At 36.7% G+C, this 14,261-nt stretch overlaps 1 protein-coding gene across 1 annotated transcript in view; it reads left to right on the top strand.

Annotated features, from left to right (window-relative positions):
* Positions 1–6,703, top strand: part of Smp_041600 (isoleucine--tRNA ligase) — a gene marked incomplete at its 5' end in the record, with an annotated part of 37,437 nt that extends 30,734 nt beyond the window's left edge. Inside the window, 2 exons of the mRNA XM_018798716.1 lie at positions 3,212–3,436; positions 6,481–6,703. Coding sequence (XP_018653630.1) covers positions 3,212–3,436; positions 6,481–6,633 — 378 coding nt within the window. The 3' untranslated portion in view covers positions 6,634–6,703. The remainder of the gene's footprint in view (positions 1–3,211; positions 3,437–6,480) is intronic.
* Between the last annotated feature and the right edge of the window lie 7,558 nt (positions 6,704–14,261).

Raw genomic sequence — 14,261 nt, 5'->3', positions numbered from 1 at the left:
ATCAAGTCCATGCCTCCACCAACTGATGTGTCAACTTTACGCTCTTTCTTGGGAATGGTTAGTCATTATGGAGTTTTTCTTCCAGAACTGCATCGCCTTCGTGCTCCTCTTAATGGGTTGCTGAAAAAAGATACCAAATGGTTCTGGTCATCTGAGTGCCAAGAAGCTTTCGTAAGACTAAAACAGCTCCTGTCATCAAACCTTCTACTCACACACTATGATCCAGATCTTCCCATTATAGTCGCAGCAGATGCGTCCAACTACGGAATCGGCGCAGTGATCGCACATACCTACCCAGACGGGTCTGAGAAGGCAATCGCCCACGCTGCACGGTCGCTGACTATGACAGAAAGAAACTATAGTCAGATAGAAAAAGAGGCCCTCTCTATTATATTCGCAGTAAAGAAGTTCCACAAGATGTTATTTGGCAGAAAATTTACCCTACTAACAGACCATAAACCGCTGCTGACAATTTTTGGATCGAAAAAAGGTATACCTGTATATACAGCAAACCGTCTACAGAGATCGGCAACTACACTGCTGGGCTATGATTTCAAGATAAAGTACCAACCAACAACGGATTTTGGACAGGCAGATGCCCTTTCAAGACTAATTAGTTCCCGTACAAAACAAGAAGAGGAGGTGCTCGTGGCTGCCGTAGATGTTGAGGCCGAGGTTCACACAGTATTAACAGACGCAGTTTCCGGACTTCCAGTCACATTCGAAGCTATTAAAGGAGCTAGTGAGAAAGATAACGTGTTGAGGTTTGTTCGCCGCTGCATACTCAACAAGTGGCCTTCGTCGAGACTACATGGAGAACTCTTGCAATTTTTCCGTCGACGAGACTCATTGACAATTGTAGATTCCTGCATCATGTTTGGCCACCGTATCGTTATCCCCAGAAATCTTCGAAACCAAGTCCTTAAGCAGTTCCACAGCGGACACCCGGGGATAAGTAAAATGAAGTCGTTAGCTCGAAGCTACGCATACTGGCCATCAATGGACCATGATATAGAGCAAAAATGTCGCAGTTGTTCGTCCTGTTTAGAGGCCGCAAAGAACCCAAATAAAGCTGAACCGCAACCATGGCCAAAACCAGACGGTCCCTGGCAAAGAATACACGCTGATTTTGCCGGCCCAATACAAGGCAGAAATTACTTGGTTGTTGTCGACGCCTTCACGAAATGGCCAGAAGTATACGACATGCCGAAAATGACGTCAGAGAGTACTATAAGAAAATTGACAGGTTTGTTCGCTTGTTTTGGGGTTCCTGAGATCTTAGTGACTGACAACGGCACCCAGTTCATGTCATCTGTCTTTAAACGGTTTTGGATTGAAAATGGCATATCACATCTACAGTCTCCCCCGTACCATCCTCAGTCGAATGGCCAAGCAGAAAGATTCGTGGATACTATAAAACGCGCTCTAGTTAAAGGGGGAGGAGAGGCCATCCCAGAACAAGTAATCAGCAAGTTCCTTTTGTCTTACAGAGTTACCCCCAATCCGGCAGTACCCGAAGGTAAGTCACCAGCCGAGTGTATGTTCGGAAGGAAAATTCGAACAATCTTTAGCAGTACGTTGCCACCTAGAAAGACAAGTAAACCCACGAATGGAAACCATATGGTCACTCGTAGCTTCAAGGTGGGTGAAAGGGTACTCGTTAAATCGTATCAAGGTGGAAAAAGGTGGGAACCAGGTATTATAGAACGTCGAATTGGAAGTGTATTGTATTTAATCCGAAGAAATGTCGGTACTTGTATAAGACACATCAATCAAATTCGAAGGGATGGCAGAACATGGATGCCACAAAGCCGGCTCCCATTTCATTTGCTCATGGATTCGTCTCCAAAAAGCACTCAGGCGCGCGAAGGTAGAAAAGATAAAAGACGCAAGAGCAAGGCGACACAACCTTCGAGAGTAATGAGTCGCAAGAGAATCGCGGTAACTCAATTCCAGGTGGATCCGAGAAAAAGGACTTATACAACAGACTTTAAAGGGGGGAGGTGTGAGGATGGTCCATAGGTGAAGTCGAGGAGGCTCTAGGAAGCCCAGGAAGAGCCGCAGACATTCCATCCAATCAGGGCTAGGGGAATGTTCTAGAAATGCCAACGTGGAGCTTCTCCATTGGATGGATTAGTTTGATACCTATGTGCTTATTGGTTGACCTAAATGATAATTTACTTTCAGCCAATAACTATAAATACACGAGATTTCTGGGCTATATTTTGACACTGTTTGGGGCAATAAACTTCCTGCTTACCAGTCTTTGTCTTCTCTCTTTTGCGACGTTTGCGGGTTCTATCGTTCAAGTAGTCAAGTAGTTCGCGGCATATTAAGAATCAAGGTTCGAGATATAACACTTGGAAAATAGCATTTAACTGTAGATTGTTAATTGTCTTTCTACTATTGGTGCTTCTACATTGCCTTGTTAATTTCATCTTGATATGATAATATAGTATGTTACCTTGAATTAATTCACCTATATGCCGCAGGTTCTATGGTGATTATTTATGACTGATTTAATAATCCCTCGACCAGTTAGTACTGTTTAATCAACATGAAAATGACCGTTTTTACTGATGATGGTCACAAATGAATAATATTTCCATGAAATGTCGTAAAAAGACATTTTGCCTTTTCTCTTTTGAATGTTGCAGTCCACTAATGCAGAGGCTGCTGCTACACTGAGTGTGTTTACCTACATATGTTGCTGTGTGTTTTATAAGATGGGTTAGGTCATCTCCAAAATCGAAATAATCTAACTTCATCCTAGCTGTTCACTGTATTCCATGCTTCTCCTGAGATATGTAGGTCTTTATATTCCTCCAGTCACCCACCATAAGAAAGTTCAAGGCAGAACTGAGCAGCCTTGTGTGATACTGACCTTCACTTGCAGTGGATCTATGATCTAGCTGCCTCCTGTGCACATCCGTCATATGAACACTGTATGATGTTGAAGATCTCAAACTCAGCATAGCGTCAAAGTAGGTTTAACAAAGTTTACTTATTCTTTCTGCCCAATGCTTTCTCATAGTCAAAGATGTTGATGTATGATTACATTTTCCATTAATAATAATAATAATAATAAACCTATTCTATGCTCTTTCAGAATTCATTATTTTCAATTATCAATATCCTTTTACTGATAATTAACTTTTCAGTAGTTGTTATTTCTTTTCACATATATACATATATACTTTGATTCATTTAGATTCCACCGGATAACATTGATCTAATTATCTTTTCAAGAATACCAACTTATGAAGTTAATAATCAAATTAAAATTAATATAAAGATTAATACAGTTGAAACAAAACACCGACCAATATTTGTTAATGTTATAAATTATACTAACAATACACAAACTATTAAAGTACAATTATGTGATTCAAATAATCAATGGTTTGTCCATAGTGTAGATGATTTATTACGAAAGGTAATTCATTATACCGTTAGTGTTGTTTGTTTCATGCAATTTTCTTTATTTATTTAAACACATAAATGTTAGTCCAAAGGGGCACCAGATACATATGCACCACACAAATCTCACTTGGTTTGTGTCAGGGTTGTGATACTGCCCGGGTGCCCTAACCGAAGCAGGTGGTTTTTCTTAGGGGGCCACATACCGAGCGTTTGACCTAAAGGTCTAACCCACAAGGCAGTGGAGCATCATAAGGAGATGCAGTCCCATGGTAGTCGGTGACCAACGATTGATCCATACGCCATTTGTTCCCTCAGGATACTGGAGCCCATGTGCTTCATTGGTTTGGAATCTGGGTTTTCCAACTCACCGTGTCCAACAACCCGGTTAAGCACCGGACTTTCACTTTTCGTCCTCTCAATTTCGTAAACAACACCCTCTGTGCGAGAAGGCAATGAGTAGGACTTCCCTGGCAGAGGCTATATGCGCGTGGCTATGTGAAAGCAATTCGAGAGGGAGAGCTGACTTTCCCCACTCTCGGCCGTACCAGTGCATTTGGGGGCAAGTGTAATAGAGCGTTATAGGATTCGAACCTGGAATTTCCTGATCCGTGGTCATCTTTATGAATTTAAGTAAAGCCAGAACAAATATTGATGTAGAATAATGTGAATTCATCATATTTCATGGTTTCTCATCAACTGCTTACAACCAAATATGAATTAGAAATTTTAACATTGAGATAATAAATAGTGTGGAACAATTGACATAAGTAAGATGTGAAGGATTGGAATGACTAAAGGTTATCAATGTTAATAACAGATTTGAAGTCCTCATATAATATTACATAACATTTACTTTGTATTAGTCTACTTTTGAAAAAAATAAATTTACATAATCGAACAATAATGATCTAAATATTTTGAACATTATAAGCAAAGATGGATAGTGACTTTCAGCGGAATCCAAGACGCGCATTTCGTCCTGTTTGGGATTCGTCAGCTGGATGTACCTGCATCTCAGAGTTGATGTCCATTCTGGGACTCAAACCCAGTACCTTTCGCTTCAAACGTCATCGCGTTATCCACTCGGCTACGAAACGCGCGTCCTGGATTCCACTGCTAGCCACTATCCATCTTTGCTTATAATGCTTGTGAATTAAGGCTATATCGAGGCAATACACACAGTATACACATATGCCAATAACAGACTGATCAATTGCAGTCCTATAAATCAATAAGAATATTCAAACAATACAATACCAAGTGTATTTTGAACATTATTATCTCTAAAATAATTCTCAATAATGACAGCATTGTGTAAAAGTGGTAATCAGATGAGAAAGTTTAATCTTGACCATAGTCCCTGAATATTTTTATTATGTTGTTCATCTTGACTAAGTAATATAGATATTTATCACTTATTATGTGTAATGATGCATCAGTGATTAAAACACTTAACTTCTGAACACTTACTACGATTTTGGAAATCAAGTCATATTGTTAGCTTTAACATTTCAAGTGTAGCTAGAGTTCTTGTAGATGAATTTATTGTCATTTATTATTTCTTGATCCTATGAACTTGTAGAAGAAGTATTCAGTTTATAAAATGACTCATAGGAATATGGAATTATTACATTTCATTATAATCTATTTTAATTCATTACAACTACATCAGTGTAACTCTTAAAGATTGCACAACTCCATACACTTTCCTGATATTATAAGACATTTGTCAAAATAGAAGTAATCAGTGGTCTTAATATTCTCCTTTCTTTGTGAATAGTAAAATTCATGTCGGGCTCAGCGGTTGCCCCCAAATGCCCTGGTACGGCCGAGAGTGGGGAGAGTTCGCTCTCCCTCTCGAAATGTTCTCACATGGCCAGCGAATATATAGCCTCTGCCAGCGAAGTCCTACTCACTGCCTTCTCGTGACGGGGGTGTTGGTTACGAAATTGAGAGGACGAAAAGCGAATGTCCGGCGCTTTAACCGGGTTGGTGGACAAGGTGAGTCCACGTAGGGGAGTTGGGAAACCCTTATTCCAAACTAATGGTGCACATGGGCTCCAGTATCCTGAGGGAACAAATTGCGTATGAATCAGTCGTTGGTCACCGACTACCATGGGACTGCATCTCCTCACGATGCTCCACTGCCTTGTGGATCAGATCTTTCAGTCAAAGGCTCCGGTTGTGGCCCCCTAAGAAAACTACCTGCTTCAGTTCGGGCACCTGGGCAGTATCACAGCCCTCAAGCAAATCGAATGATGTTTGTGAGGCGCATATTTATCTGGTGCTTCCTTGTACCAATATTTATGTGTTTAAATAAATAAAAAATTCATACAATATTAGAGTAAACTTCATATTAATAATCTTGTAATGTAAAGTTGGTTGGTGTGTATGTGTAGAAGAATAAGGTGAACTGTCTAGATATTGTACACTTACATTTTTTGGTAACATCTTGGTATTGTTTAGTTGTATAACACACTCACATTCTATATGTTCGACCAGATATGACTAGAATCAAGATTAGATTGTGACAAAATGCATAACAAACAACAATGTGTATGTTACAATATAGACAATGTAAGACAACAGTCATAGCTGTCTATCTGCACCCATTGAACAATGATAGCTTACTTTCACCCGGAAACATCAATTTTCATCTAACAACAGAACACAGTTTTTTTTTACATATTTAATCAATCGTATGCTCATTAGAAATAGCTAAATGAGATGGTCAATCGATGGCGATCAGAAATGACTTGACGAACAAATACATATCTTTAGCTAAGAAATGACTTGATCTTCTAAGGGTTATATACATATATATGCGCGAGTGTTTCGTTAATTTTTTTCGGTAACTTAATATCTTTTCTCATCTACTCTCGTATTCTTGCTGAAGTGGTCAGTTGTAGATAGTGGTTAGCATGTAACACGTCATGTATCCGATTTCAGACACTGCCCATCCATCATAACATTTATCTATACATAACTATTATGTAATCTATGTAATCTATGATTTGTTCTCATTTATTGATTTTTCTATTTTGTATATATTTATAGGTGAAGTGTGCTTTTGGTTGGTCGACTAATATCAATTTACAATTGTACACTGCATTAAATACTGATAATATGAATGATTTAAAACTACTTGCACATGTTACACCTAGTCAATTGATCAATTTAGACGGTATCACTTTGTATGCTTCTGTTTAATAAGACAATTTGTTATGAATATTTATTTATTTGTTTATTTATTTAATAAAGAAGAAGTGTTTCGGATCCGAAAACAGAGTTTCATTTTAAAGTAGATCTGTTCTATTTTGATCAATACAGAATTGGTGATATTATGTAACTACGGAACATGAATTTGTATTTTTGGTTTTCTGAAATGGGGTATGATGAAATCTGGACTTATAGGTCTATCTTCATATAGCCCATTCTATATTTCTTTGTCGTTTCAATTATGCTCTGACAAATCAATGAGCTTGGTTTAAGAAAAAGTCATACACAAATATCGATTTGATTACTCAGAGTTATGTCAACATTAGCAATTCTTCATTACTCGTCATCAGTGTTTTCACCGTTATAGTTTCATAGTAATAAAGTGATCATTTAATAAAAGTTATAATACTAGATCCGAGGTTGTCGTACACCTTTTTTTAATCGCCTAAAGTAGTATCCTTAGTTTTTACTCTACAAATGTGATTCTAAGATGAACTCTATCGATTGGTTTACATGGTTACTGAATCATATTTTAAGAATATAAGTGACATTCGGATCGATATAGATTACTATTTTGATTATATTGATCGATGTCAATCCTTTTCCTTGACCTCTTATTTACCGCAAATAAACGAGAGTGAGTAGAGTCAGCTCTCCCTCTGATAAGTCTTGCTGATCGAACACTATACTTGGATCCTAAGCTAGTCTCATAACCCCCAAGCTAGAACTACACAGCGACTTGAACACCAGAGAAAAGGCGAAAAATATACGAGAAGCACTTTATTTCAAAGGTTCATTTATGTACAAGAAATATAGGGTTTTTATAGTATTTTAGAAGTCCTTGGGTTCTCCTGAAAATTCTAGAATGCTACTAAACATAGTAGCACTATAGTAGTCAGCCAATCAGAAACTTTACATATGATTTTTCATTTTCATGATGTTTCTAGCAAAACTTCTAGTCAAACTCTGATTGGATAAAATGCTTCTTAATGTTTCCTGAACTTGTCATGTCTATTGCGAGAAACTTTCTGGATCATCCCAACACCCTCTCGAAATATTCTCACATTGCCACGTGCATACAACCACTGTAAGGAAGTCCTACTCACCGCCTTCTCGCAGCAAGGGTGTTATTTACGAAAACGAGAGATTGAGAAACGAATGTCTGGCTCTTTAACCGGGTTGGTGGACACGGAGGATCCACCTAGGGGAGTTGGAAAACCATGATTTCAATCCAATGGTACACATGGGTTCCAGGATCCTAAGGAAACATATGGAGTATGAACCTATTGTTTGTCACCGACTACCCTGGTATTGCATCTGTTTACGTTACTCCATTGCCTTATGGATTAGACTTAGTGTGTGGTACCATTGGAAAACCACCTGTTTCGGTTTGGTCACCCGGACAGTTTTCATCACGCACACAAGTCTTGTATCGCAGTATTTGATGCCTCGTTATACCAATGTTTATGTGTTTAAATAAGTTAACCTCTTATTGGAGGTTACCGGTTAGCACATATACTACACATACCTAGTAATCACTCAAATTGCTATCTGATATAAGGTTAAATTGAAAGAAACTTAAAGTGGACAACTACGTTCATAATGTCAATCCATAAAGTTATTGTCAGCTGGACTGTTCCTTTTGTTAGAAGGCATAGGTTGATAATTCATCTCCAGCTTAGTCATAATAATGCGTACTTGAAAATGTTTGGATGGCAGTCTTGAAGTAAAAATTACCTCATATCTCGTAAATCACGAATTAAGTCTTGCTCCATAATCTCATACGTTCAAAATAAAACAATCTGCAAGCCATATTGGTGAAATACTGAACAATAAGCGCACGTTTAGTGTATTTGTTTACTAAAATTCAAATGATCCATACGTTGACAATCCAAAATTGTAATTCTGTTAGCACTTATGCAAAAGCTTACAAGATGTTTATAAAAATATTTACTCTTTTGTAAAGTATCCAAAAATAGATTGATTTACATCCAGATTTAGTATCATCTTTCGTGTAATTTGTTTATAATGAGAGGTATCATTGATAAACTTTGCAAAATTCATTAATGGTATTAAGATTTCACATTCTTTTATAACATTCCATATGATCAATGATGTGATAAATTGTCTAACTATTGGACATCATGAACTGATCTAAGTTAAAAAAATGAGTGAAAATCTTAAAGCACTAGATGGCCATTTCATCCTCGTACTCAACTTAGTATGTTGCTTTTAAGTAGACGGTAATCGGACTTAACAACCTCCGCAAACCCAGATTGACAGCTATCATGTGCTGACTAGCGTCGTGAGGAAATTTCCGCAATTTTAATGAGGAGCTGTGACTAGTGTAGTGCGGTAGGGTGTTGTTTACGAAATTGAGAGGACGAAAAGCGAGTGTCCGGCGCTCTAACCGGGTTGGTGGACACAGAAAGTCCACGTAGGGGAGTTGGGAAACCCTAATTCCAAACCAACAGTGCATATGGGCTCCAGTATTCTGTGGGAACAAATGGCATATGAACCAATTGTTGGTCACCGACTACCACGGAACTGCATCTCCTTGCGTTGCTCCACTGCCTTGTGGATCAGATCTTTAGGTCAAAGGCTCGGGGTGTGGCCCCCTAAGGAAACCACTTGCTTCAGTTTTGTCACCCAAGCAGTATCACAGCGCTCACACAAATCAAATGAGATTTGTGCGGAACATGTATATCTGGTGCCCTTTGTACCGATATATATAATTCATCTTTTTAATTTGACCCAGTTGAACCTTCTGTAGTATGTCATTTTGGACAAACATTTTTGTCGGGATCAACGTTGATTATGACTTAGGGTAAATTTTATATAGATTCTTTATTTAAGATAAAAATGATTGATCGTTTATCCATCTTTCTGAAATCATCAGTCCAACAATGATAATGTAATTGTTATGGTTTCCTATACAAATTAAAACCAACAAAAATCAACGAGTAGTGAGAAAGTGTTTAGTTGTTTCGAAACTCGTCAGGAATACGTCATTTCCTTTCCGATATATCTCAATAAAAAAACTGGCGAAAAAAAAGCTCAGCGACAGTCCTAAACTGAATCAATACGGTGAATGAAAACTATTAAGTCATATAGCGTTAGTTACTTGTCATTGACTGATCAGCTTGAGTATATTATGGAAATGATAGAATATAACTTAAACTATTCATGAGTAGTATATATCTAAATTTAATAAACCCATTTACTTTTGGTTACGTTATAGGTGACTAGTTTTTCTAATATGAATGTACAAGTTAAACTTAGATATTAAATTAATCGCGGAATTTGTAATAATATAGTCAGGAATTGTGTATATTTCGTTTAATTTCAAAGTCAAGTATCTAAATTCTTCCCTTTTTTGTTACTCTAATAAAACAATTGTCAGAAAAGGGTTTTGTGGAGATTTTAGTAATTGTATATAGTTGAAATCATGAGTCAATTGAAGCTAGACCACCATGGAAAACCGCGAGGCGGGATCGTGGACGCGCACTGCTGAGGAGTCCCACAATTAAACGAAACGGCCTTCCAGGTTTTCCATGATGGTCTAGCTTCAATTGACTCATGATTTGAACTATATAAAACGATTGTTTTAATCACTATGAGATATACGTAATTGTGATTATCATTTAACTGCGTGCAACTTGCAAAGAAATTTCCGAGTCGATCTATCATGATTTTAATTTTCAGAGTTTAATAACAAAATAGATATGTAAATCGTCAATGAGTGTCCCGTAAATTCATTTATCTACTTCATCTCCTTTTGGTGTGATATGCATATTACTTACAATTGTTAAGTAGTGTGAGTCCTATAGCAGCATTTTGTTACATTGATGAGTATGTCCTTGCAAATGCTGCTACTTTAAATAAAAATCCATTATTTTTGTTTTGCGCTTCCGATCGAACAATTGAGATACTCATGGGGAATCTTAAAATGAAAAGCACGAGATTTGCTTGAAATACGTCGTTAATATCTGTGAGAATAGAAGCATGAATTTAAAAAATTCAATTCATGAAGTGCCTCAGGAGTTTACTGCATCATTATATAATCAAAGAATAAACACTCCCTACGATAGTTATACAAGAAATATCTGCAAAACCTACGGTTAGCTGTGTAACAGCTATTAGCCGTTTTATCACAAGCAACAGTTGAAGCGAAACTAAGAATATACAATACATAGAAACTGTTACAGATAAAAAGTCGTTCAATGAATGTAAAAAAACATCATAGTAACTGCTGGAGATGTGAAGAGAACAGAATTAAATTATTAGATGAGCTGAACGTTACAAGTTCATAATAATAATTACAAATATACGGTATGTGCTCTTTGATGACTAACAGTGGAATCCAGGACTCACGTTTCGTCCTACTTATGACTCGTCATCTTGACGTACCTGAAAGTTGATAAATGAAAGTATTTTAAAAAGTGTTAGTAATAACAGTATGAAAGCAAATGTAAAAAATTGCTCAACTAGTTGCTCACGAATGATGAAGATTGTGTGTGTGTTTATTGAGTCCAGAACGTGTCCACAAATTTTAATAAAAGAAACAGTATCTGAGATTTTGCTTTTTAATTTTCATATAAAGTTCCTCATACTGTAGAAAATTGTTACTTTCAACACCGTTGACATGAATGGATGACCTATTTAGTGCACAGTTAACTGGATAACCATGTACTTATTTATATTCGAAAAATTTAATGTTTGATTATATTGGCTTCATAAATTTATGAACCAGATCGCTGAACGAAACGTTCGATTTACTTAAAATTCAATCGCTGAAATTTAAAAAATATGATTTTCATTCAATGATGTCTTACATTATCTCAGCATCCAACTACTATGAAAATAATCGTTCGGATTTAGACGGGAGTTCTCATCAGTGTTCAACATTATTTACTCGTTGTTTTTTGATTATGTTTAGTCGGTATGTTTACTGAAAAATGCACCGTGAATGAACTACTTCCCAGCTTAAGAATAGGTTGAAGATTGTTGACAGGTTATCCTGTTTGATTTAGTATCTGAGCTAATTTACACTCATCAGTAAGACATCACGAGATGAGTGATCCTTACTTACTTACTTACGCCTGTTACCTTCAATGGAGCATAGGCCGCCGACGAGCATTCGCCAACTCACTCTACCCTGGGCCTTCCTTTCTAGTTCTATCCAACTTTTGTTCATTCTTCTCATGTCTGTCTCCATTTCAAGGCGGAATGTGTTCTTTGCTCTTTCTCTAATCCTTTGACCTTCAGGATTCCACGTGAGGGCTCGCCTTGTGACGCAGTTGGGTGAATGAGTGATCCTAATGAGATGCAAACCTAGATCACCCGATTTCACATTCTGAGACGTTACAACAAAGTTACTCAAGCCCATAACCATTTCCTGTAGGACTGAGATGTTAAAATTTGACTGATCATAATGGTAATGTTACAGAATGTGAAACTAGGTGGTCGGGATTCGAATCTCACGAGGAATACTAATCTCCTGAGTATTATATTACGCCTTACTGACGAGTGCCAACTAGAACGGAATCTAGATCACTCAACGTTTCCTAATATTCCAACATATTGCACGCGACGCTGAGTCACTTTGACTTGTGGTGACATTATAACTTGATTATTAGAATTAATCCGATATTCCTAAAGAATTGGACAAATATGATATTGGTCACTACCCAATGATCAGTCATCTATGGACTAGGAATAATCGTACACTGTGTTGGGGAGTCCCGAAATTTCCCTCATAAAAGCCTTTAAAGGTTCAGAAATGCCAAGAAACATTTTATCCGATCAGCATTGAATAGAAGCTTTTTATAAGCTCCTAGAAAATGACGAACCGTGTGTCACGGTTGTGATAATATATTCACACATACTGCCAGAAATTGTTGGAAGCTCAAGCTCGTGCATAGCTCTATAAATGCGTTCATTTTTCTGCACATAAAATTATTTTGGAATGAATCTCTTGCAATTTCCTGCTGACATGCAGAAGTAATTTAGGTTATGGGAACCGACTAGTAAAACAGTATTAAGCGTCACGGTAACATACTTGTCATTATTATAACTTTTAATTTAGTATTTGGTTAACGTATTCTTATCTCAGTAATCTGATAGTGAACATGCGTGATCTTTGATTGCACTGTTAACTCAAAAACCAAAAATATCGTTCTAGAAGTCTAGTTTACTGAACTATGCGACGAAAATTGCTGATTTCAATTCGGTTATGTAAATAATGCAATTCTCCTATTCCTTTACTCTTATTCCTGAAGCTAATTTAATAGATAAGTCTTCAAAAAAGGCTTTTGGTATATAATGCAACCTGAGAAAAGTTGATATCACAAACAAAAAAAATTGATAAGCAGAGATGGATAGTGGCTAGCAGTGGAATCCAGGATAAGGTGCATTTCGTCTTATTTGGGACTCGTCAGCTGGATGTACCTGCATCTCAGAGTTGATGTTCACTTTGGGACTCGAAGCGAGGGTACTGGATTCAAACAAACAATACTAAGTGAATCTTTAAAAAATTATTAATTTTAACCAAAAGCATTCTATGTATGAATATATATTTGTAAAGGCTTGAAAGATGCAATGACATATTACAGTACTATGCAACCAATAGAATAAAAGCATCGTTCACCGCATTGTACAAACAAAGAATAACACTCATGTGAAGTTTTTAAGTGGAAGAATTTCAATAATTCAAAACTAATAATTGGTGGGGGATTTCAAATCCTTGACAGATAGGATCATATTATCTACCGTCGCTAAATAAACTTTTTCATTAGTTGCTATCGCAGCCCCCCGCACTGCAAATAAAAAAACAAACCACATCGGTTTTTCGATTTTCAAGATGAAAATAAAATGAATTGTGAAACATAAAAATTCAGTTGTCAATAGTAACTAATCAAGATCGAGGTCTACAGCACAAGTTATGAGCCATTTGTATAGAAATTTGAACACTTCACTTCTACCTAAATTTTTTGTCGTCCAGAAGAACGATGAAAGCTTCACAACCAAACAATCTAGCTCAGAGATCCAAACTCCACTAAAATCAATCATCTGAGCTACAAATTAGTAGTTTGCTTAACTCTAATTAACGATATTTAGCCGAGTCACTGTCCTCTTCTTCTTCTTCTTCTCCTTTCTTATTCACTGTTTAGATTTCTATTTATCTCCATTTTGAATTGTACATATATATATTCTCTATTCATTGTTTTATTATTTTGATTTTACAAAATTCATTTCAATCGAGTCACGATAATTTGCATATATATATATTCATTCTTCAATGTTTCAAATGTCACTCAATCTGTCTTTTTCTAATTTTTTTTTATATCCCTATGAATGTTTCCATAACAACGAGGAGAACACATTAATATACATAAAAACGAGTGGAAAGAAAACTTATTCGAGATTATGGCCTATTTTTGATTCATCATCATTATTTCATTTGTTTATTCATTTATTCAACGCCCTAAAATGAGTGTGTCAATTTCATACTTATATTGAACAAAATACCATCACCATCATCATTACCATCATCATCATCATCATCATCATCATCATCATCATCATCATCATCATCATCATCATCATCATCATCATCA

This window comes from Schistosoma mansoni, chromosome 7 (assembly GCF_000237925.1).
Source record: "Schistosoma mansoni strain Puerto Rico chromosome 7, complete genome".
Classification (NCBI taxonomy): Eukaryota; Metazoa; Platyhelminthes; class Trematoda; order Strigeidida; family Schistosomatidae; genus Schistosoma; species Schistosoma mansoni.
This window is presented reverse-complemented; position numbering and strand designations above follow the sequence as displayed.